The following is a 23,330-nucleotide window of genomic DNA, read 5'->3' as shown; positions in this document are numbered from 1 at the left end:
GAACCAGCAAGCAGACAATAGGAAATTTTGGCTAAAACTTCAAGCTTAAATATTTGAGAAGCAATACAATGTAACTGTTAAAAGCAGGGCTTTAGATCTAATCAACCTGGATTCAATTTTTGACACTTCCTAGCTGACAAGTGACTTCATCCCTATTTCTCGGTTTTCTCATCTCTAAAATGAGTATGATAGTTATTTATATCTCATGGACTATTGTGAAAATAAGTTAATGGTTGAAAATGAAAATATCTAGTAACTGGCACAGATATAGCATGAAAAATACTGACTACTATTAATTTAGTTTTGATAATTTGCTAACTACCTACTTATAGATCAGAAAGGGAACTACAAAACAAAAGGACTGTAAGGAATTCCCTTAGTTTCCACATCTGTAATATCCTGTGTCTGCCTTCCATTTGCTTTGTAATTTAAAAAGCAAATTTGAAGCTAAGCTTTTTATTCATTTGTTCATTCATTAAAATTCATTACTCTGGGGCATCTGGTTGGCTCAGTCAGTTAAGCATCTGACTTCAGGTCAAGTCATGATCTCGGGGTCCTGGGCTGGAGCCCCACGTTGGGCTCTTTGCTCAGTCAGAGTCTGTTTATGCTTCTTCCTCTCCCTCTCTCACTTGTTCTCTCTCTCTCAAATAAATAAAATCTTTAAAAAAAATCATGATTCTTAATGAGTGTCAGATAAATTTAAGAATATAAGCTTTGATAAGAGTTAAAAACAAAACGAAAGATAAGAGTACAAGAGAGCTTATTTTAAAGCAGCTGATGTCAAGTCCCATACCTAATACAGTTCCGATCTTGTTAGTTAAGACAGAATCTGTCTGTTCCAGCCACCCTCCACCGCTGAGTCCTTCCTTAAACTTGATGAGGATAGACTGATTACTCAGTAGCACAACAAGAATCCTCATGGCTGCCGTAACTGTGGTGGAATGCAAGTGTTCTTCCATAAACATCATAATCCAGTCAAAACCCAGTGTCCTGACCAGTTCTTCACAAGCTCTATTTAAAGGCAGATGAGTTAAGAAGGAAAAAACAGAACATTAATTTCAAGGGTTAGGACTCAAAATTTTTTAAAAAGTAAGAATAGTTTTGTTCTCAAGATATTATAAATTGCAGGATTCAAAAAATCTATTAAAAGTCAATAGCAGTTCTTTTTTCTCTACTATAAATTAACTAGTAATAGCACCTGTACCATCAATTCTAAGAAAATTTTACTTACTGCAAATTAATGCTTGTCTTTTCTTTAGATGTGTAAACTAGTTTTAGCAAGATATCTAGAAGTCTATTCCTCAAAAGTATAAGATTAGCAGATACAAGACCTCCAAACTCTTCTTCAGTTCCTACAATGAAAATATATACATTAAATTGCCTAAGTAGATAAGCCAGTGTAAAATATACAACATAGTCCTAGGAAATCTCACTAAAAAATACATCATTTAGAAAACATATTCTCCTGGAGTACTTTCCACTAAAGGGGACAAACAAAAGGGTCCATTCATTTACTTCTCTTTAGAATCCTGAAAATTATTCATTTACATGTGACATTGTCTAAACAAGTAATAAAAGGTTGTAAACTCTTTTTTATATAATATTTAACCACGCCCCCACCAACAGAGTCAAAGTATTCACATGGATAAAAATAACAATCCAAATCCTTAGCTTCCAGTTTCATTTTGAAGGATATAGATAGTTAAATTTACCAAATGTAAAAATGAAAAAATAGGAAGCATAGAATATTCAATAAATGTAATATATAAAGGAGACTTAGAATTAAATAGCATAAAAGATAAAGGCACACAAATGCACAGAGAAATTGGAAAAGAAAGGGAGGAAAACAGAAAGCTTATGGTTCTCAATGAACAGTGCTGGAAGCACACAGGACTGGGTATCTATGGGCCAGTGGTTGAGGCCCAGGCCTGACATGACGGGCGAAGGCTTGGTAAGTCACAATCCCCACGCCTTCCTTGAATGCCTTCCTAGAATTGAAACTCAGGCTGAACTTTGACTTAACTATGGTCATTTGCTTTTACTTGTTTGGGCAAGGGATTCTTTTTATCTTTAAACACTGTCTTTTAAATGGCTAATTTTGTGCCTTAATTATTGGGAAGGGTGCTTCAAGGTTATCAAGAGGAGCTCAGGATTCTCTTCTCTTCTAAGAGGTAAGACTGGTATTTTATAAATTGGTAAGACTGGTATTTTATAAATTGTTTTATTAAAACACATACCATACAACCTAAATTGAGATGAAGATTACTTCCTTTCAATTATTTCCTTTTCAATTTTTTTTTAGTAAAATGGCGATCCACACAGAAACAAAAAATTCTCCTTAGATTAATATCTAGTTTTCTGTCAGTTTTGCTTCCCGTAATTTTCAAATATAATGTAAAACAATAAACTCTGAATTTCCAGCTTAACTTCTTCCCCCCAGACTGATGCTTTCTTCCACACTGCACTCTTTTATGCTATTTTATTTTGCGCTGATTATTATATTGTTGTTCAGCATTATTATTCAAATCATTTTCTTTTTTGTAGGTATATCCTGAATGCTGTATAAACAACTTAAAAAACAAAACAAAACAAAACTATGGCTTGAATTTTTTAGAACATCATAGTAAATACAGTCTTCAGTCCGTATCAAATAAATAGCAAATATCCTACACTAACAAGACCAGGAATGAACTTCTGACTTATTTCAAATGGCCATGAAGTGATGAGAATACTAGTCTAATTAACTTGGTAATTAGATAACTTCTGTTATCTAACTTGGTAGATAACAGAAAACTTAGCAATTTACACATCTCCACTACTGTACTCATCTCAAAGAAAATTTTTTAAAAAATATTTATTTATTTGGCAGAGAGAGATCACTAGCAGGCAGAGAGGCAGGCAGAGAGAGAGGGGGAAGCAGGCTCCCTGATGAGCAGAAAGCCTGATGCAGAGCTTGATCCTAGGACCCTGAGACCATGACCTGAGCTGAAGGCAGAGGCTTAACCACTGAGCCACTCAAGCGCCTCTCACTGAATTCAATAGCCAGCAAGAAATATGGAGACTAGAGAAATATTTTTCTCTACGTCTTCTTTATACTTGAAATAAACATTACATATTTCTGAAGATTTTTAAAGGACTTTCGATAATACTTACTTGGCTTATATGAATTAATTCAGAGCTAAGAAATAATCCTTGCATCTACCATATGCATTTAAAACAGTGGTTAAAACACAGTGGTTAAAAACCTTATAATGTTGTTTTGGATTACCTGCGTTCAAATGCAAGTAGCATGATCTCAGGTAAATTTATTTTACTTAATCTTTCTAGGTCTTAGTTTCTTCCCTTGTAAAACTAGGATAGCAATAATACCTATCTCACAGGATTTTTACAAGAATATAAGAAGCACTTAAACAGTGCATGTCAGATACTAAGTGCTCAGTAAGTGTTATCCATTTTTATCTTCATGCTATCTGTCCACTGCTAATTTGCTTTACTGAAGAAATACCAACATTGTTATAAATGAGCAGGCTCATCTAAGTGAGTGGTCAGCAGCAGCCTAATGTTCTGCTATAATCTGCAGGAATTCACTGAGGCTCCCAAATCTTAGGTTCTCTTTAGAAAAACATGAGTACAACACTTACTCTTCTTATTCATGAAACACCAGAGAGAGGCTGTGCTCCAGATGGGATAGCTAGCAAGGAGAATACCTCTGTGAGGACAAGTATTATTTTTCACTTGTCTAGGTGGACAGTGGTCTAAACGAAGTCATTTATACGATACCATTTTGGAATAAAGTAACAGGATAATAATGGAAATAATGCTTGCAATATAAGATATTGTGAATTTAATTACAAGTCAATCTAAAGGGTTCTTTCAAGGCTTTCCAAACAAACCCCCTACCTTAGAACATCAAAAAGGAAAAATATAGAAGAGGAGGGAAAATATGTAGCAAACGAGCAAAATTCAGTTGAATCGGCTTTTGATTTTGTCTCAGACCTGAGCTCAGTGCCTGGGGACTGAACCCCATGTCATCAGGCTGCACTCTCGGCCGGGAGTCCACTTGAGAGTCTCTCTTTCCCTCCCACTCTGCTCCATCCCCTGCTCATGGTCTCTCTCTCTCTCAAACAAATAAACTTTATTAAAAAAAAAAAAAAAAAGTGGTTGTCATGGGCCCAGTATCCCACAAATTGTGAAACTATTTTTATTTTATACTTACATAAAATGATTCTAGTGAAATGCTTTTTCTCTAAATGACCACTAAATATTTAACAAGAAAATGAAAGTAAGTTATATACATATAATTCATAATAGCAACTGTTTCTGAAGAGATGTATTTTAAAAAATTAATCAATGTTCAAAAATCACACAGAATAGTTTGTTACTTTAAAGGAAACCTGCTATGAATCCTGTATGATAGAAAAAAGTTAATGTTTTCCCATTTTTAATTTTTTTACACAGTGATTTTACAACTACATGTTATGCTATGTTCAACCACACGTGTAGTTATATCTGTCACTATATACACTATTATAATACCACTAACTATATTCCCTATACTGTACCTTTCATCCCTGTGACTTCTCGATTTTTACTGTTTTAAGAAGCTTTTTGTTTTCAAATTTACATAAAATTAACATCCAGTATTTTATTGGTTTCAGGTGTACAATGATTCAACAATTCCACACACATTCTCAGTGCTCATGAAGGTAAGTCTACCTTAATCCCCCTTACTTCACCCATCTCTACCCACCTCCAGGAAAGATTTTAGTTTTTTAAGTAAAATTAACAACCTATTAAATTAGATAGGGAATTCTGTATTTCTATATACTTTACAGGCTTGACTTATGACAAATACATATATGAAAGACCATGAAAAGTAACTTAAGAGAAAAGTAATATAATAAAATCACATATAATTCTAAACTGTGCCAGAACACAGGGCATAGAAATTAGTTTCCAAGTCCAGACTTGACTTACCAGTATCAAGCTTCTCTTCATTGTTTATTTCCATAACTACAAATTTCTCACAAACTGCAAACGTTGGTAAAGTAGAAGAAATAAACTGGCCAAACCTTTAAATACAAAAAAAAAGTTACGGATTTTAGGTTTCTCTTTCCCCAAAACAAACCAACAAACAAACAAAAATATAAAGAAACAAAACACAAAGAAATGAAAAAATACTACTTCCTGTTTTAACTAATTTTTTACACACCTTTAGATGATTGTATTAGTTTTACATCCACTAGGATCATTGTAATTAATGTTATATGTTACAATCTTTTAAAACATAGGGCAAAATATTTCTTCAAAAATATGAGTCCTTTAATGTATTTTTAAGAACCAAACAGTATGATCCAAATCAAAATGTCCTAACATTTTTCTGTACGGATCCACTGTAGCCTAGTAATGAAGAACTTGAGTTTTGGCTCTATCTGTTTTTAATCTTATTACCTGAGGCAAGTAGCTTAACCTCTCTGGGTTTTAGTTTCTTAATTGATAAAGCAGATAAAACCAAAAATTTGATAGGTTTCAGTGGTAATTTTAGGAAAGTGATCATTTTATTTCTAGAATAAGATGTAAACAAAATTGTCAAATAATAAGAATTTTTAAACTCCAGTTTTAAATCTGTTGCCATGATACAAAAATATCTTTGGGGTCAGTGAGTAAAAACTGAGTGATTTACATGCTACACAGATTAGAGATTAGTCTAGTGGGAATATTCTAATCAGTAGGAGTGACTTCACCTGGATATCCGGGAAATAACATGAAAAGTGGTCAAACTGAGTTTAACCAATTCTGTACTTGAAAAAAATACTTTGGGTAAGGAGCGTTCTCCTTTCTTTTTCAGTTATTGGAAGGGGAGGTGAACCATGAGAGACTATGGACTCTGAAAAACAGTCTGAGGAGTTTGAAGTGGTGGGGGGGTGGGAGGTAGGGGTACCAGGTGGTGGGTATTATAGAGGGCACGGCTTGCATGGAGCACTGGGTGTGGTGAAAAATAATGAATAATGTTTTTCTGAAAATAAATAAATTGGGAAAAAAAATGGGAATTACTATGTTGATATTAAAATTATTCTACAGACCATCCACAAATATGCCTTTAGCCATTTCTCATTAGCAGCAAAATAATGTACAAAAATAAAACATCACCATCTGTTTGGATGATCTAGAATAAATACACAAAAGAGGTGGTATGCCCACAATAGGGGGTATGTGTATGTGTGCACATGCATACTTGGGCACATACACTTCAGAAGTAGCAGGGCTTGGGGAAGATGAACGAAGAATTCCTATACTGAACACTTTTATGTCTAGAACAAAAATCTTGTTGGGCTCAGTCCTACATATTCTCTTATTCACCAGTGGCAATAACTGGTTTTGCTGTATAAAGACAAGACCCTGAGACATGCATATTTTTTGTGCCTTAGAAATAAATATTCTGAATATTAACATTACAGATATTACACAGGCATAAGAATCAGTTACATTTGTCTCATGCACTTTCATCTCATTGGTACTTTTAGTGAATAAACAGACAACAGTAGTGTTCACTACCTGAGCAGATCATTGCTGTTGGGAAAACCTTGTAGTAAGAAGCTCAGCACATTACTAATAGCAGCAATGGTGGGTTGGGATAAAGACATATCTCGAAGAGTCAGTAGCAATTTGGGGATTAGCTGGAATTCCCTCATTAATTTGGCATTCTTTGAAGCTTCACTGTAAGAAAAAGAAGAGTTTAGTTTATAAAGGCCGTGCTATCATCTCTTCTATAATTAAACAATTAACTACATTGATATTAACTAATACCTGGACTCAGTGAGCAGTTCAATGAAGTGTTCAAATAAGGAAAGATGAAGTTCATATGGTGCATGGAGCCAAACCTACAATAAAAATAAAGAACAGTGCTATGTTTAGGGTTAAAAGATACCCCAAATGACTATTCAACAAACATAAATATAGCACACAGAACTTATTTCACCTATATTATCACTGGCATCATAAAGAATTCTCAGACATTAACAATGTCTATTTCTGGGTTTTCATCATTTAAAATTGTTTTTATTCTCTTAAAGAATGAGATTCATCTTCAAGGAAGTTCATATAAAGGACTGAGGAGAAATACAGGTTTCTGATATCTTTAAAATCCTAAAAAACTAAAATGGGTAAAACTTCCAGAACTAACTAAAGCTGCATTCAAATTAAACAAGAATTAGTAACATGGGATTAAATGAACTAAGAGAAAGCTTCAGGGAAGGCAACTCTCCATGGCATTCCAATGTCAGAGTAGTCACACAGGCCGCGGCATTCCACAGGCCTACGCCCTTCTCTGAAACCTTCCCTCAGCCCCAGCAGCCTCTGTGTCACATTTTACCAAGCCAGGTATTATGACTGATTTCATGCTCTACATTAACCCCAACACTATATAATTAACTGAATAGAACACAGGGTGAAGCCCTAAAAAACTGCTTGTATGTAAGACTTCTGGTTCTGTTTATTAAAAAATATTGTTACGGAAATTACCCTCCTAGAGTAAACAACTGGAAAGGGAAAATGTATAGAAAACTTATTTGGAAATCAAGGACTGAATATCATTACTGAATACTGAACAGAGCATATGAAATAGAATGAATAAAGAATGCTGCTTCCTGAGGACAAAGACTGAGTGACTAGAATCTCATGTGAGTTCCAAAATTGGAATCAATCACTGCAGAAGAGTACACCAAATAATTTTTGGAACATACAAAGGTCTGTGACTAGTTTGCACACCCACCAAAGAGCACGTAGATTTCTTAATACCTGGGGAGTTAGGCAGAGGCCCTAGAAGTGAAATATCTAAGTAGTGGGGCTAAATTTGTGCTAGACTAAAGGTTACTCTAGGTCCACCCTAACAAATCTTAAAAGTGTGCCTCAAAAAGATAACTATAATAACAGAGCAAAGTTCGATACTTTTGTAAAAGAATATGACAAAATCTAGCACTTAACAATGTAAAATTTAGCGTACGATCAAAAATTACCAAGCATGCAAAGAAAAAGAAAAATATGATCCATAAGAAGGTGAAAAATCAATTATTATATGTAGTTCAGAAATGACAGAAAATGATAGAATTATGAGGACTTTAAAATCTCTATTAAAGGGTGCCTGGGTGGCTCAGTGGGTTAAGCTGCTGCCTTCGGCTCAGGTCATGATCTCAGGGTCCTGGGATCGAGTCCCGTATCGGGCTCTCTGCTCTGCAGGGAGCCTGCTTCCTCCTCTCCCTCTCTCTGCCTGCCTGTCTGCCTGCTTGTGATCTCTGTCTGTCAAATAAATAAATAAAATCTTTAAAAAAAAAAAAGTTTAAAAAAAATAAAATAAAATCTCTATTAAAAATATGCTCCAGGGGCGCCTAGGCTCAGTGGGTTAATAAACCTCTGCCTTCAGCCCAGGTCATGATCTCGGGGTCCTGGGATGGAGCCCTGCATCGGGCTCTCTGCTCAGCAGGGAGGCTGCTTCCCCCTCCCCCTCTGTCTACTTGTGATCTCTCTCTCTGTCAAATAAATAAATAAAATCTTCTTTAAAAAAATGCTCCAGGGGTACCTGGGTGGCTTAGTCAGTTAGGTGGCAGACCACTGACTTTGGCTCAGGTCATGGTCTCAGGGTCCTGGGATCAAGCCCTACATTAGGCTCCACACTCAGGAGGGAGTCAGCTTGAGGATTCTCTTCTTCCTCTCTCCCAACTTATGCAGTCTAAAATCAATCAATCAATCTTAAAAAAATGCTCCATATGCTAAATAATATAACCAAAAATATGAACATGAGAAGGAGAAATAGAAAGTAACTGGAGGGGCGCCTGGGTGGCTCAGTCGGTTGGGCTGCTGCCTTCGGCTCGGGTCATGATCTCAGGGTCCTGGGATCGAGTCCTGCATCGGGCTCTCTGCTCAGCAGGGAGCCTGCTTCCCTTCCTCTCTCTCTCTGCCTGCCTCTCCGTCTACTTGTGATTTCTCTCTGTCAAATAAATAAATAAAATCTTTAAAAAAAAAAAAAAAAAAGAAAGTAACTGGAGATCCAAAATGAACTTCTACAAAGGAAAAGTAAAATATTTAAAATGAAAATTACACAGGATGGGACTAACAGTAGATTGGACACTGCAGAAAATAAGTCAGTGGGTCTGAAGACACAACAGTGGAAACTACTCAAAATCAAGTATGAGAAAAGAACTAAAAATAAACAATAGCACCAGTGACTTGTGGGAAAATACTAAGGAATCTAAGACACATGTAATTGGAGTACAGGAAAGGTTGGGGGAGAATACCAGGAAGAACAGCTATAGAAATAATGGCTAAAAAATTTCTAATTTGATAAAAATGACAAACTCACAGATCTAGAAAAGTCAACAAATCCCAAGCAGAAGAAACACAGTAAAGACAATGGAATGACTGACATCTTTAAGTCATAAAAAGAATTTTTAAAAAGTCAACTAGAATTCTATTCTATGCAAAAATACCCTTGAAAAGAGAAAAAAATAAAGACTTTCTTGGATGGGAGAATTTAAGGCTAACAGGCACTATGAAAATGTTACAGAAAGTTCTTCAGATTAGAAGAATAAGGTAAGATGGAAATCTGGATCTACATAAAGGAATAAAAAAGGCACATTATATATGTGGGTAAGTATCAAAGAATTTTTAAAATTGTCTTTCAAAGATAACTTAATATTTAAGCAAATATAATATAGAAAAGTACTGTGGAGATCATAAACATATAGAAATAAAATGTTGGACAAAAACAGCATGAAGAACAGGATGGGAAAAATCGCAGTGTTATCTTTGCAAGGTTTTTACAATGGGTAAAATGGTATAATATATTCTGAAGACAAACTGAATTGTTATAGATGTATACTATAAATTCTCAAACAACCAATAAAAAGAAAAAACCTGTAATTCTATTACCACTATCTTGTTTATATCTGTGAAATACTATTTTAAAAATAAGGTTCAATTATTTATGGACTATTATGGTTTGTAGTAATTAGGGATACTATATAATACCATAAAGTGAGCAAGGTAATTTAAAATGAAGCCAAAATGTGTCCAGCAACTGAATTTCTGATGTTTACATATTAGATTTTAATCAGATGCTTGAAACTAAAGATCAACCCTGATTTAAACATACCTGTTTCCAGATGAAAACAAAGCCAGGCTTGATTAAGTAGGTCTACTTAGTACTCCCATAATTCTGCATACCTTTAGCTCTGTGCTTTCACAAATTTTTAATGGTCTATTTATTTGCTCTTTTTTTCTAACAGATTAAATGCCTTGAGGCAAGGATTCTTTTACTTTCACATCATTAGCACCTAACACAATGCCTGGCTCAAAGACGCTTAATAGGTATTTTCTAAAGAATGAGAGGTTTGTATATTACAATTTTTTTTCAAAGATTTTATTTATTTATTTGACAGACACACAGAGAAAACAAGCAGGGGGAGCAGCAGAGGGAGAGGGAGAAATATGCTCCCAGTTGAGCAGGAAGCCCAATATGGGGCTCGATCCCAGTACCCTGAAGCGAAGGCAGATGCTTAACCAACTGAGCCACCCAGGCACATTTGTAAATAAAATATTTACAAATATTTACAATATTTGTAAATATACAAAATTGCAATTTTGAAAATCAGATTAAGAAGTGAATACTTTATTGTGGAAGTTTATACTAGAAGTTTTGAATAATATGATTATGCCTTAGAAAGAATGAGGTCAAAAGATCTATGGGTAGGTTGAGGAAAGGGGGAAAGAAGTGATAGTTATCCTAGTTGGTAAGAGAAGATGATCAGGGCTTGGGCTAAGTTTTAAAAGTAGACACCAGAAGGTCAACTACAGGAAACATGGAAGTACAGTCTAGACGACTTAATTTCAGAGTGTTTATAAACATCGAAGAAGAAGAAAACTGATTTTTCAATTTCAAGCCTCAGTGACTAGGGAAATGGTGGTGTTATTAATAGAAACAGAGTTAGAAGGAAGAACTAATTTGGGGAAGAATGTTGAGTTTAGGTGTTGCTGGGACATAAAAACAGAAATGTTGAGCAAGAGATCAGCACTAAGTGTAGAATTCAGATGTCAAGCTAGAGATCACATCTGGGGCTCAACTTTGTAGAAATGAGGCTGTGGGATGGGGTAAGAACCTAAAGGAAAGAGCACAATAAAAAAAGATAAATAGGACACTTTTATGTAAAAAAATAATGAAAATTTCAGAGCCAGAAAATTAAGGGGGAAATAGTGAAAAAGATAGGACACTGCTAGCAAGAGAGTCAGGAGCTACAAAAAGAGAGGGACACTGGGGTGCTTGGGTGGCTCGGGTTTTGAGCGTCTGCCTTTGACTCAGGTCATGATCCCAGGGTCCTGGGATCAAGTCCCACATGGGCTCCTTGCTCAGTGGGGAGCCTGCTTCTTCCTCTCCCTCTCCCCCTTCCCCTGCTCATGCTCTCTCTCAAATAAATAAATAAAATCTTAAAAAAAAAAAAAAAAAAAGGTGGGAGATACTGCAGCATTTACTTCTGAGCTGTGGGTACTGAAGACTGAGTATGGGCCATGCTGTTAATATGCTTTCAAATACAGCTTCAGGAAAATAGAGCACACAGCCTATTTGTCAGGGATTTAAGATAAGTGACAAGACAGAGCTTATAGTAGTTATAAGGAAGAAGAGTTGTGGCCTAGAGATTACAGCCAGCAAACATTTTGTACTAGACACCAGTGTGGGCAGTAGTGATACAAAGACATGGTCTCTGCACACATGAAGCCTACAGCCCCACAAGGAAGATATATACAGATACAAAGCACTGTGTGCGTGTGTATGCTATATATATGCATATGAATATACACAGTACCGTGAATGGGAAGTTAAAGGGAAAAGAGATATGTGAGATTAAGTCATACCTTATTATTTCCACAAAATAAATGCTAGTTTATTATGCAGCTACTATTAATCAAAATTTCAGGTGTAATAGCTCATATTTATGGAGGAAAAACTTGTATTAGAATTATCTGATTAAAATAGGTTTGCCTCTCATAAAGCCAGAGGAAGCAGCAAAGTAGCTTTAGTTAGGTAAATGCCTTACAGCATTTCACTTCTATACTACTTGTAAACTGGACTATCCTTGGAGAGAATAAACGCCCTCATTATCCTATATTTTATACTTTACTAATGTCATTAATAGGAGCATCGTAAAAGTACAAATTTAAACACATCCTAGAGACAAAAACTGTTTAATAGTTAACTCTATCAACATACAGAATAAGAAATGGATTCATTGACTGTATATTACCAGTCAGTGTTCATATACATACTTCAAAATCACAAAGTAGATCCTGGAAAGCAGTTGAATTTGGAATAATGGAGGTCTCATGCCCACTATCAACAGTTCCCACCAAGGAAAATGTTAGATGGAGAATGTGGCTGTTAAGGAGGGAACGTTTCTTCTTAAGAAGCATCGCCAGCAACTGAAAAAAAGCAATACCACATGCCCATTGATTAGTCATATCTCATACACCACACACACACACACACACACACACACACACACCTGTGCAAAGCAATTCCTGAGACTTCTAAGCTGATTTCTAAATTTTTATTATGACAATAAAACATTAGAGAAAATCTGAAAAGCAGGGTAATCCCATTACTCTATCATTAAAATCTCTTGTACATAAACCCTTTTAATTCACATGTATTTAATTTGTTGCCATCACGTGCATGTAATCTTTTACTTTTTCTCCACATAACATTTTATTACAAAGATATTTCTTTTGCACCATAGTCTTCATAATTACAATTTTAAAAGGTTGAATGATATTCTCTGAAACAGTTACAGACTCATTAGTCATTCTTACAATGTTGGGACATTTAGAGGGTTTGTGTATTTTCATGAAATTTGGTAAGCAATGCCGCAATAATCATTTTGAAAGTTTTGCAAAATAAAACACTTAGCAAAATAGTGTCAATAAATCTACAGAAAACAGTATAGTAAATAATTTACTCACTACCAATGAACTACCGACTATAGTAAAAGAAGGCATTTATACTTCACCTACACTAACAGGATTTAAGCTTCCTCCAAGTACTTGTGTTTCTCTTCTGACAAATAACTTTCTGGCTAAACCTAGTAGGTTGTGGATATTTTTTTTTTTTAATTTTTATTTTATTTTATTTATTTTCAGCATAACAGTATTCATTAATTTTTTCACCACGCCCAGTGCTCCATGCAATCCATGCCCTCTATAATACCCACCACCTAGTACCCCAACCTCCCACCCCCCCGCCACTTCAACCCCTCAGATTGTTTTTCAGAGTCCACAGTCTCTCATGATTCACCTCCCTTTCCAATTTCCCCCAACTCCCTTCTCCTCTCTAACTCCCCATGTCCTCCATGCTATTTGTTATGCTCCACAAATACGTGAAATCATATGATAATTGACTCTCTCTGCTTGACTGATTTCACTCAGCATAATCTCTTTCAGTCCCGTCCATGTTGCTACAAAAGTTGGGTATTCATCCTTTCTGATGGAGGCATAATACTCCATAGTGTATATGGACCACATCTTCCTTATCCATTCGTCTGTTGAAGGGCATCTTGGTTCTTTCCACAGTTTGGCGACCGTGGTCATTGCTGCTATAAACATTGGGGTACAGATGGCCCTTCTTTTCACTATATCTGTATCTTTGGGGTAAATACCCAGTAGTGCAATTGTAGGGACATAGGGAAGCTCTATTTTTAATTTCTTGAGGAATCTCCACACTGTTCTCCAAAGAGGCTGCACCAACTTGCATTCCCACCGACAGTTTAAGAGGGTTCCCCTTTCTCCACATCCCCTCTAACACATGTTGTTTCCTGTCTTGCTAATTTTGGCCATTCTAACTGGTGTAAGGTGATATCTCAATGTGGTTTTAATTTGAATCTCCCTGAGGGCTAGTGATGATGAACATTTTTTCATGTGTCTGATAGCCATTTGTATGTCTTCATTGGAGAAGTGTCTGTTCATATCTTCCGCGCATTTTTTTTTTTTTAAAGATTTTATTTATTTATTTGAGAGAGAGAGACAGTGAGAGAGAGCACGAGCGAGGAGAAGGTCAGAGAGCGAAGCAGACTCCCCATGGAGCTGGGAGCCTGATGCGGGACTCGATCCAGGGACTCCAGGATCACGCCCTGAGCCGAAGGCAGTCGTCCAACCAACTGAGCCACCCAGGCGTCCCCGCGCATTTTTTTATATGATTGTGTTTTGTGTGTGTTGAGTTTGAGGAGTTCTTTATAGATCCCGGATATCAACCTTTTGTCTGTACTGTCATTTGCAAATATCTTCTCCCATTCCGTGGGTTGCCTCTTTGTTTTGTTGACTGTTTCCTTTGCTGTGCAGAAGCTTTTGATTTTGATGAAGTTTCAAAAATTTATTTTCGCTTTTGTTTCCTTTGCCTTTGGAGACATATCTTGAAAGAAGTTGCTGTGGCTGGTATCGAAGAGATTAATGCCTATGTTCTCCTCTAGGATTCTGATGGATTCCTGTCTCATGTCGAGGTCTTTTATCCATTTTGAGTTTATCTTTGTGTACGGTGTCAGAGAATGGTCGAGTTTCATTCTTCTACATATAGCTGTCCAGTTTTCCCAGCAGATTTGATGAGATAGAATAAAAAGTTTGAGCCAAAATAAACAATTCAAAAATCTCACTTGAAATACATCACTTTTACTAAAAACTTGTGACCTTTAAAGTTTACTTGGATGAAGTAATCCTTCCAGAGTGAAAAAATGAGTAATAATTAAAATTAGAAGATTCTTTTTTTTTTCCTTTTGAACACAAAGAAAAGCAAAGGTGAAGCTTTACGGTTACAAACCTGGTAGCCCTTGATTCTTTCCATTTCTTTGCTGGCTAGTGGATTACTCTTGACCACACAAACCAGGGCCTTGACTGCTGCGTACAGCCCTTCCACATCAGAAGCCATGGCCACCAGGCCCAGGATGGCCGCTGCTCCACCAATGTACTGCAAAGTAGTGGCAACAGGCTTAGGGACAAATGTTCTTACTCCTGATTAAAAGACAGTGAAAAATAATTAAATTCCCCATGTTAATAAGAACTGAATAAATCACCTTAAGAAGTATTTAATTTTAAATTCTACTTAAAAAAAAAAAAACCACCTTAATCCTAAAACAAATATTAAAAAATAAAAAAGATTCAAGATAGGATGTGGAAGGCAATAAATGCTAATAGCTACACTCAAGAGATGAGGTGGGGGTAAATAAGGAGTAGAGAAGGGCTGGGGTTTGAGTGTAAGCTCAAAGGTTTTGACTGTGTAGCTTTGGGCAACATGAAGGAAAAGTGCAGAGGCCCTGAGAAAGAACACATTTCTGAGGTGAGTGAGAATGCCTGACTAGGTACTGTTGGGAATAACCCTTAGGAGGGCAACAGCACTCCAACTCTGAACTGGGGGGTGGGGTGTGGATGCCATCCTGGCAAGGACCCAGTATTCCCAAGATAAGCCAGCAAGGCACATCACTGGCTATTACTCAATTTCCCTAGTTCTATAGCCTATGTAACAGTACATCAATGATCCCAAAAAAGTATCACCATGTGGAAAGAAAGGATCAGAACTAACTTAGGGTCCACTAAAAAACCTCACATCTATGTTCCTAACCTTGCTTTTTAAAAAAGGTACTGTTTGAATGTCGTCTGCCTACTAACTGAGATTGAGATTTCCAAAAATAAAATTAATACGCATTTTATATTTTATGTGCTTGGCAGTATTCGTAATATTTGGCACTATATTATGGCACTTAATTTTGAAAACTACCTTCTAAGGTAATTAGGGCCAGCACTGCTAGTTTACAGATAAGAAAGTTGAAGTCCAAGGAGCTCAAATGTCTGGCAAAATGCCACACAGTAACAGAATAGGAGCTAGAACCTAACTCTTTCAACTCTTTACCCACTGCTCTTTTTACTATACCATATGCTGCTATCTTTTTGCAAAGGACATAGAGCAGAGCTCAATCAACACTTGCTGAATTGAATAAAGATAAACAACCATGTGCATTATCATAAAGAAAACTGTTTTTATCAATGCAATGTGGTTAAAGAAGAAAACTAAAGTTAAGATACATGCACACCACTGAGACCAGAAAAACTGCCATGTATCTCACTGACAAACATGTAGGATTCTGACCAAAAGAACACTAACATTTTGTTAACCTAAAAAAGAACCAATACTATGTACCGATTTGTACATTTATATAATAGCTGGTTCTAAATTTTGGATGATGTGACCGGATTATGTCTCAGGATTCTATCTAACCAAAAAAAATCAACTCTTTTTAAGCAGAAGCAGACATCAGGTAAAAGGCTCTGCAGAACGTATACCAGCTTTAACTTTTACTATATTTGGATTCACTATTTATATGCCAAAGCTCTTATTTCTAGCTCATTTCCAAATAACAAGACGCACTCCTGGGTACCACCACGGTTGCACCAAGCCATGTAATAATAATCAACACTTCTAACTCTTTACATCTACCCCTAAATATAGTGTGAAATTTACCTTGAAATTACATGGAAGTATGTAGTCTGCACTCATCAGTGCTGAGAAAAGGGGGAAAGGTTCATGGGATGTTTAAAAAGGTTATGATTTTTAAAGTTGACTGTAGTTTGAGATTGTTACATTCATCTCTAAATATTGCAAGAACAGTATGAAATATGAATTTAAACACCTGCCTTCCTGTGGGGAAAGTGAATGCAGATTTGAAGGCAAATAAAGTAAGACGATCTGACTCACCCAAGTATCCAATCAGAGTAGCTCCAACTGTCCGCGCAGGTCCATTTAGATGCCCGGCTGAATTGTGTATCAATTTCACAGGAGTGGCATTCTCATGGGAGGAAATGCCTAACTGAAGAATAGGAAAGGGAAATAAAATGTAACTATAGAAGAATAATCTGAACATTTTGATTAGAAAAGAAATTAAACATGATTAGTAACATATTATTTCTTTCTCTATATATCAGAATATTAAAAATGTGGGCAATCATTTTTTAAAAATGCGCAAGCTCTTCCAACGGTCAGAAAGTCACAGAAAGTAAGTTAAGTACAATCTACTGAGATAAAGATGGTGGTGGGGGGGTGGTCTTTGGAAACAATTTCAGAGGTCTTTCTGAATGAAATTCTGTCATGGATTTAAAGTTCTTACCACTAGCTGTCTCACAGTATTTCTGATCAGTGAATATAATATTAGCTTTATTTCATATCCAAGTAAATGTCACATAAATTATTCAAGTGTTTACAGATAAAACATGCCTACATAAATGTTACTTTCGCATGTGTACACACACACGAATGCATAATGTGCTTTTAAAGCAAACACAATCCTAAGACTCTAATTCTATTATTACCTGTAAATTTACCTACAGTTCGTGTTCCTTTAAAGACGGTATGTGTATTTACAGACATATGACTGCACTAGAGATGTCAATCCTTACTGTCCCCAAATCCCTTCCTTCCAGTCTTTGGATTTCCTCCCTTAGGCTTTGCCTTCCCTAATTAGCCAAAACAGCTTGCCAAGCTCACTGGTAACTCCCACCTCACTAGACTTACTGTCGGTCCTGACCCCCAGTCTTTTTTGACCAGAAACATTCACCACAATGAATCACTGACTTCTATCACATCAAACTCTCCTAGTCTTTCCTCCTTTCTTGCTGGCTGCTACTCCTCACTCTTTTCCGCTGTTCTTCATCTCCCCAGCTAGCTCCACAGTACTGGATGCCCCAGGTCTCAGTCTGTAACCTTTCTCTTCCCTACCCATATCTACAGTACAGTAAAAGCAATTAGTCAAGTGGCTTTAAATACCACCTCTGAACATTCATGGTTCATACTCCTACTCCAAACTCCAGATTCGTATTTTCAATGGCTTTGAGATCTCCACTAAGATGTCTAATATGCTTCTCAAATTTTTTCAAAACACAGCTCTCAGAATTTCTCCCCAAACTAAAGTTCCTGAAATTTTTTTCCTGAAAGTTTTCTCCAAATCAGAAAAAAATGACCCAATTTTCCTCAGTGTTGGAGTGGAAAATCCTTGGAGTTATCCTTGATTCTTTTCTTTCCCTCACAATTCACATCTAATCACCAAAACTGATGGCTTGATATTCAAAATATACCTCAAATTTGATCATTTCTCATCACGGCCTCTGCTATCACCCCAGTTCTTACCACCACCATCGTTATTATGAATTATTATAAAACTGGTCTCCTTGCTTCTTCCTGTCTGTCCCCCTCCAGTCTATTCAACAGAGATCACAGTCATCCTAGCTAACATTTCATTCATTAGGTCTGGGACCCTATCATGCTTCCCAGCTCACTTAGTTAAAGCCAATGCCTTTACCAGTGTCTATAAATCCTTAACAGTCTAGTCCCCATCACCTATTTGAGTTCCTCTCCTCTGTGGCAGGCATGGACCTTCCTCAGGGCCATAGCACTTACACCACTGGGACAAAACCCCACTGTTCCGGGCCATATCCCATTCCGCATATTCTCCTGGCTTGCTGCCTCACCTCTTTAAATTATTCTCCAATTTCACCTTCATAGTGACCATCCTATTTAACACTGTAAGCTGATCACTTTCTACTTCCTTGCTTTATTTTTCTGCAGAGCACTCTTCACCTTTGAACATGACCTATGATGAGGTATTTCTTTAGGTATTAACATTGTCTCTTCCATGGCAATGTAAGTGCCATAAAGGCAGGAATTTTCTCTATATTCACTTCTGATTTTTCTCTATATTCTCACTATATATATATATATATTCTCTCTCTCTATATATATATTCTCTATACTTATATATATATACTCTCTCTCTCTCTCTCTCTATATATATATATATATATATATTCTCTATATTTCTCTATATTCTCACTTTCTGAATTTTCTCTATATTCACTTCCCACTTCTGAGTCCTAAACAAGATGGTACGTGGCACACAGTAAGTGGTCCAGGAAAAAGTTAAGTTATAGTCTTAAGAAGAGCAATTGTTTTCTTTTCTGCAGTTCAGTTTCTTAATAGTCAATTAAAAAAAAATGAATATAAAGTATGCACAGAGAAGGAAATTCTCACTTTTCCAAATTAAGCTAAATATCTAATTATGTTTTGGCTTAAGTCCAAAGCCAAATAAAACAAATACAAGCAATACAGGAAAGGTACTGTTCTCAATGATTATTCCTACTCTGGTGGTACCTGTAACGACCCCCTGAAACACTGTTCCTGGGGAGAACCCGCCACAGCTTCCTGGGAAATCATTATGCTTACCTGCTTAGCAATGGCTTTGCTGTCCAACTTATTGTACACTTTCCGGATTCTTGCCACCGTTAGGGAAGACACAGAGAGTGCATAGAGGCCAAAGGACACCTTTTCTTCTGGCACTAATGACACAGGAGATGGGACTACGCCTTCAGACTTTGCATCTTTACCTTCAAACGAAGAACAATCCTTTTCAAAATCATCAGTATTTCTCCTTATCCTAACCCAGATTTTTTATTCTATCATTTTTAAATGGGTAAACTAAAAAATCTTTTAAAGTGGACCATGACAGCTAAACTTAAAAACTGTTTTATTTATTTAAATTTTCAGCTCTTCATTTATTTCTTTTCAGAAAATACAGAAGACCACCAAGTCATAGACCTTTACATTCCAAGTTTTATTCTTTTATTAAATTTTTAATTTTTTAATTAACATATAATGTATCATTAGCCCCAGGGGTACACGTCTGTGAAAAGCCAGGCTTACACACACATTTCACAGTACTCACCACAGTCCATACCCTCCCCAATGTCCATAACCCCACCACCCTCTCCCCACTCCCTTGCCCCCAACAACCCTCAGCTTGTTTTGTGAGAATGAGTGTCTCCTATGGTTTGTCTCCCTCCCGATCCCATCTTGTTTCATTATTTCCTTCTCTACCCCACAAACCCCACACGTTGCCTCTCCAATTCTTCGTATCATCCAAGTTTTATTCTTAAAATATGCTTTACAAATAGCATAATGTAAAGGAAATGAGTTTTAACTGTTATCAAAGAAATCACACACTTCTCCCCCTTAGCATCAAAGGAGAAAGAGCATGAACAGGAGTGGAATGCTTGTATGTTTCCTAACAGTAGGTCACCTCCCCAGTAAGAGCCCCCATTTGTGCTTCTCTATGTTCTTCTAAACAACACAGCAGAGTAGTTAAATATAAGTTTTGGAGCTAGATGGCTTACATTTGAAACTCTGCTTTATCACTTAAAAGATAAGTGACCTATATATCTCTGTGCCTCAGTTTCCTCATCTGTAAAATGGGAATGATAAAAACAGTACATAAGTACCAATGTTTTGAGATGAACAAATACATGTGACAGGCTCAGAACAGCTCTGCCCTTCATGTGTATTAACTTACTGCACATACTGAGTGCTTGTTAGCTATTATTAGATGCTATCTAAATCAAGAACATGAGTGAAAGAGGGGCTCCTGAGTGGCACATTTGCCTAAGCATCTGCCTTCAGCTCAGGAAATGATTTCAGAGTCCTGGGATCGAGCCCCACACTGGGCTCCCTGCTCATTGGTGAGTCTGCTTCTCCCTCTCCCTTTCCCACTGCTTGGATATGCTTTCTCTCAAATAAATAAATAAAATCTTAAAAAAAAAAAAAAAAAGAACACAAGTGAAAGACAAATTACTTAGCCACAGGATTATCATCATTTACAATATACTTGTCCTAACTCTTCTGAGAACTTTAGGAGAATGAGAACAGGAGGATGGAGAACATCACTTCGAAAGAGTACTACTACATCAGCTCCAGTGACTCTAAATTTCTTCTGGGAGAAAGGATAACAAGAAGTAGACTCTTGGAGTAAAGGGATGAGGAAAATCAGGAAAACCGATGTTAACTCATTTAAACTGAAAAATGTATGTGTGTGTGTGTGTGTGTGTGTGTGTGTGTTGTCTGGAAACATCTTTCTTTCCTCTAACCAGAATATATCTTTTCTTTTAAACATTAAAAAAAAATTTTTTTTTTAATTTGATGGAGAGAGAGAGAGAGAGAGAAAGCACAAGTAGGGGAAACAGCAGGCAGAGGAAGAGGAAGAAGCAGGCTCCCCGCTGATCAGGGAGCCTGCAGGACTTGATCCCAGGACCTGTGCCGAAGGCAGAGGCTTAACGACTGAGCCACCCAGGCAACCCCAGAGTAGATGCACTTTAAGATGCTTATATAATAAGAGAAATTATAGGAAGAGAAGAAGGCTGTGTTAGACTCCTAGAGAGCATACATATCTTGGAGCGAATCAGAGAAACTAGAAAATTAGTGACTGGGCATGAAGACAAAACTCAGGAAAGTACAGCATAATCAGTGGAGGAGAGTTATTTGGAGTAGGAGTGAGTGGTCAACAGTATCACACTGAAAAAGAGTGAAGGAAAAGGCTCTTTTTCTACGATGAACATAATGTACAACCCCACCCACACCCTGTCCACAAACCCGTATTACACACGTACATGTACTTATTCATGGATCTACATGGCAGAAGCTAAGTTTTATACATTAAGTTACTCACACGGCATACATACGGCCTGAAAGCTTCCAACATAATTTGGTCCTAGTTCATAAATGGTAGTAACATTTGAAGGAGGTAAAACTTCTTCCAGAAAATGCGTGGGTCCCAGGCGCCAAACCAAGGAAGCAATTTGACGCTGGGCAGGTGGAGTGCCAATGTACGCATAGACTGTGCTGACCACAGGTGGATTAGCAGAACCTGAGCCACCAGGAGTACTATGAACATAATGCAGCTGCAGAAGAAATGAAAGCAAATGTATGAGATAGAACCCCAAATCCCCCACTTTCACCAGGAAATTAATCACCTTTTGTGTATAGTTTCAGCATGCTAATGTCATGCAACTTTACAAATGTACAAACGCAGCTGGGCTGAGAGATACATGAGGGCAGACCAAGATTCTGGAACATGATGTAGAAGATGGAAATTTGTTATTATCCAACTCTCTGATAATGCAAGAAAGAGAAAAATCAGACAGAGGGATACTGTTACTGTCTGGTTGTTTTGCCTATCAAATTAATGACGCTTCTATGAAATTTGAAAGTGTTCTAAACTATGGAATTCAAGTAGTCTTGAAATTAGCTACGAAACCTTCAATATGAGTCTGTCAAACAAAATTCTATTCATGAGACGTGTTTTATAATGGGCCAAGTGCTTTAAAAGTTATAAAATTTAACAGTCTATTATGTAATTTATACACCCATGATCTCAATGTCAATTACATTCTCAGATTTGAAATTACATTAGTGTTTACTGACAAGGTGCAAAACTACCGTTCAATTCATTCACATAAACATATGCTTCGAGTATAAGAGATAACAAAGTTTCTTGTGGTAGAGGTTGCTTCTATTGCTTGATGGTATGAAGGACGGTTTGTGGTACGACTGTCCTGGCCTCAGATTACATCTACCAGTCCACACATCACAGAACAGTTACTGGTGAGTAACTCACACACCAACGGTGTGAGCGTGCAGACCATCACGTGGCCTGAAGGTGGTTTCAGGGGACCTCTGACTCCTCACAGGCACGGTGATGACGACCATGTAAATGTACCTGTAATAAATCTACCTCTCAATTCTAGACTAGAAGCTGAGGACATTTTTATTTTAAATAATACTAGAAATAACAAAAGAACAACCTACTAGAGAATCCACAGCCCATTTCAAATGCAATCATGTGTACAAAACAAACAATGACTGTTCCCTCAGAGTACATTTTAGGGTTTATCTTACTGAAACACGATGTCACAATAAAATATCATTAACGAAAGAAATGCATTCAAGGAAGCTGCCGACTTTACTGTTCTTTAAACTTTAATTCACACAAGAGGACAAACTTTGCTTTTGTTGCTTCTTTCAAGAGATAATCACTATAAAAATGGATACTATCTTTTAGAGAGCTAAAACATTTTAACAGCTACCTAGCTGAGTTCTGTCGGAAGTAACCAGCGGCAGTCATCCTGATACAAAAAAGAACTTCTGATTCTTTACTGGTTATTTCAACTCTCTTGCCTCTCTTCTGGATACCATATATCTGTATGTAGAATAATATTTATACACTCATTCATTCAGCAAAGATAATGGAACACCTACTATTATCATCAGGGACTAATTTTGGTGATCTGAAAACAAATTTGGATGAATAAAAATGATTCCAGCTCCAAAGGGATGCAGAGTCTACTGGAACGCATGACAACAAAGAAGCGAAAACACTGTGCTCATAGGTTACTTAGGCATCCTTCAACCGGTTTTCTGTTGGGAAAAATCA

At 36.8% G+C, this 23,330-nt stretch overlaps 1 protein-coding gene across 5 annotated transcripts in view; it reads right to left on the bottom strand.

The window, feature by feature from the left end:
• Positions 1-23,330, bottom strand: part of WDFY3 (WD repeat and FYVE domain containing 3) — a 276,729-nt gene that overhangs the window by 82,049 nt on the left and 171,350 nt on the right. For all 5 annotated transcript variants that reach the window (XM_044224616.1, XM_044224612.1, XM_044224613.1 and 2 more), the window contains 10 exons: positions 21,567-21,798; positions 19,295-19,455; positions 16,778-16,889; positions 14,849-15,039; positions 12,313-12,465; positions 6,808-6,881; positions 6,556-6,717; positions 4,978-5,072; positions 1,232-1,352; positions 794-1,011 (listed from right to left, as the gene is read on the bottom strand). In XM_044224616.1, the coding sequence (XP_044080551.1) occupies positions 794-1,011; positions 1,232-1,352; positions 4,978-5,072; positions 6,556-6,717; positions 6,808-6,881; positions 12,313-12,465; positions 14,849-15,039; positions 16,778-16,889; positions 19,295-19,455; positions 21,567-21,798 (1,519 nt within the window). The remainder of the gene's footprint in view (positions 1-793; positions 1,012-1,231; positions 1,353-4,977; positions 5,073-6,555; positions 6,718-6,807; positions 6,882-12,312; positions 12,466-14,848; positions 15,040-16,777; positions 16,890-19,294; positions 19,456-21,566; positions 21,799-23,330) is intronic.

This window comes from Neovison vison, chromosome 11 (assembly GCF_020171115.1).
Source record: "Neovison vison isolate M4711 chromosome 11, ASM_NN_V1, whole genome shotgun sequence".
NCBI classification, from domain to species: domain Eukaryota; kingdom Metazoa; phylum Chordata; class Mammalia; order Carnivora; family Mustelidae; genus Neogale; species Neogale vison.
The sequence above is the reverse complement of the archived record's forward strand: the minus strand, read 5'-3'. Positions and strand labels throughout refer to the sequence as shown.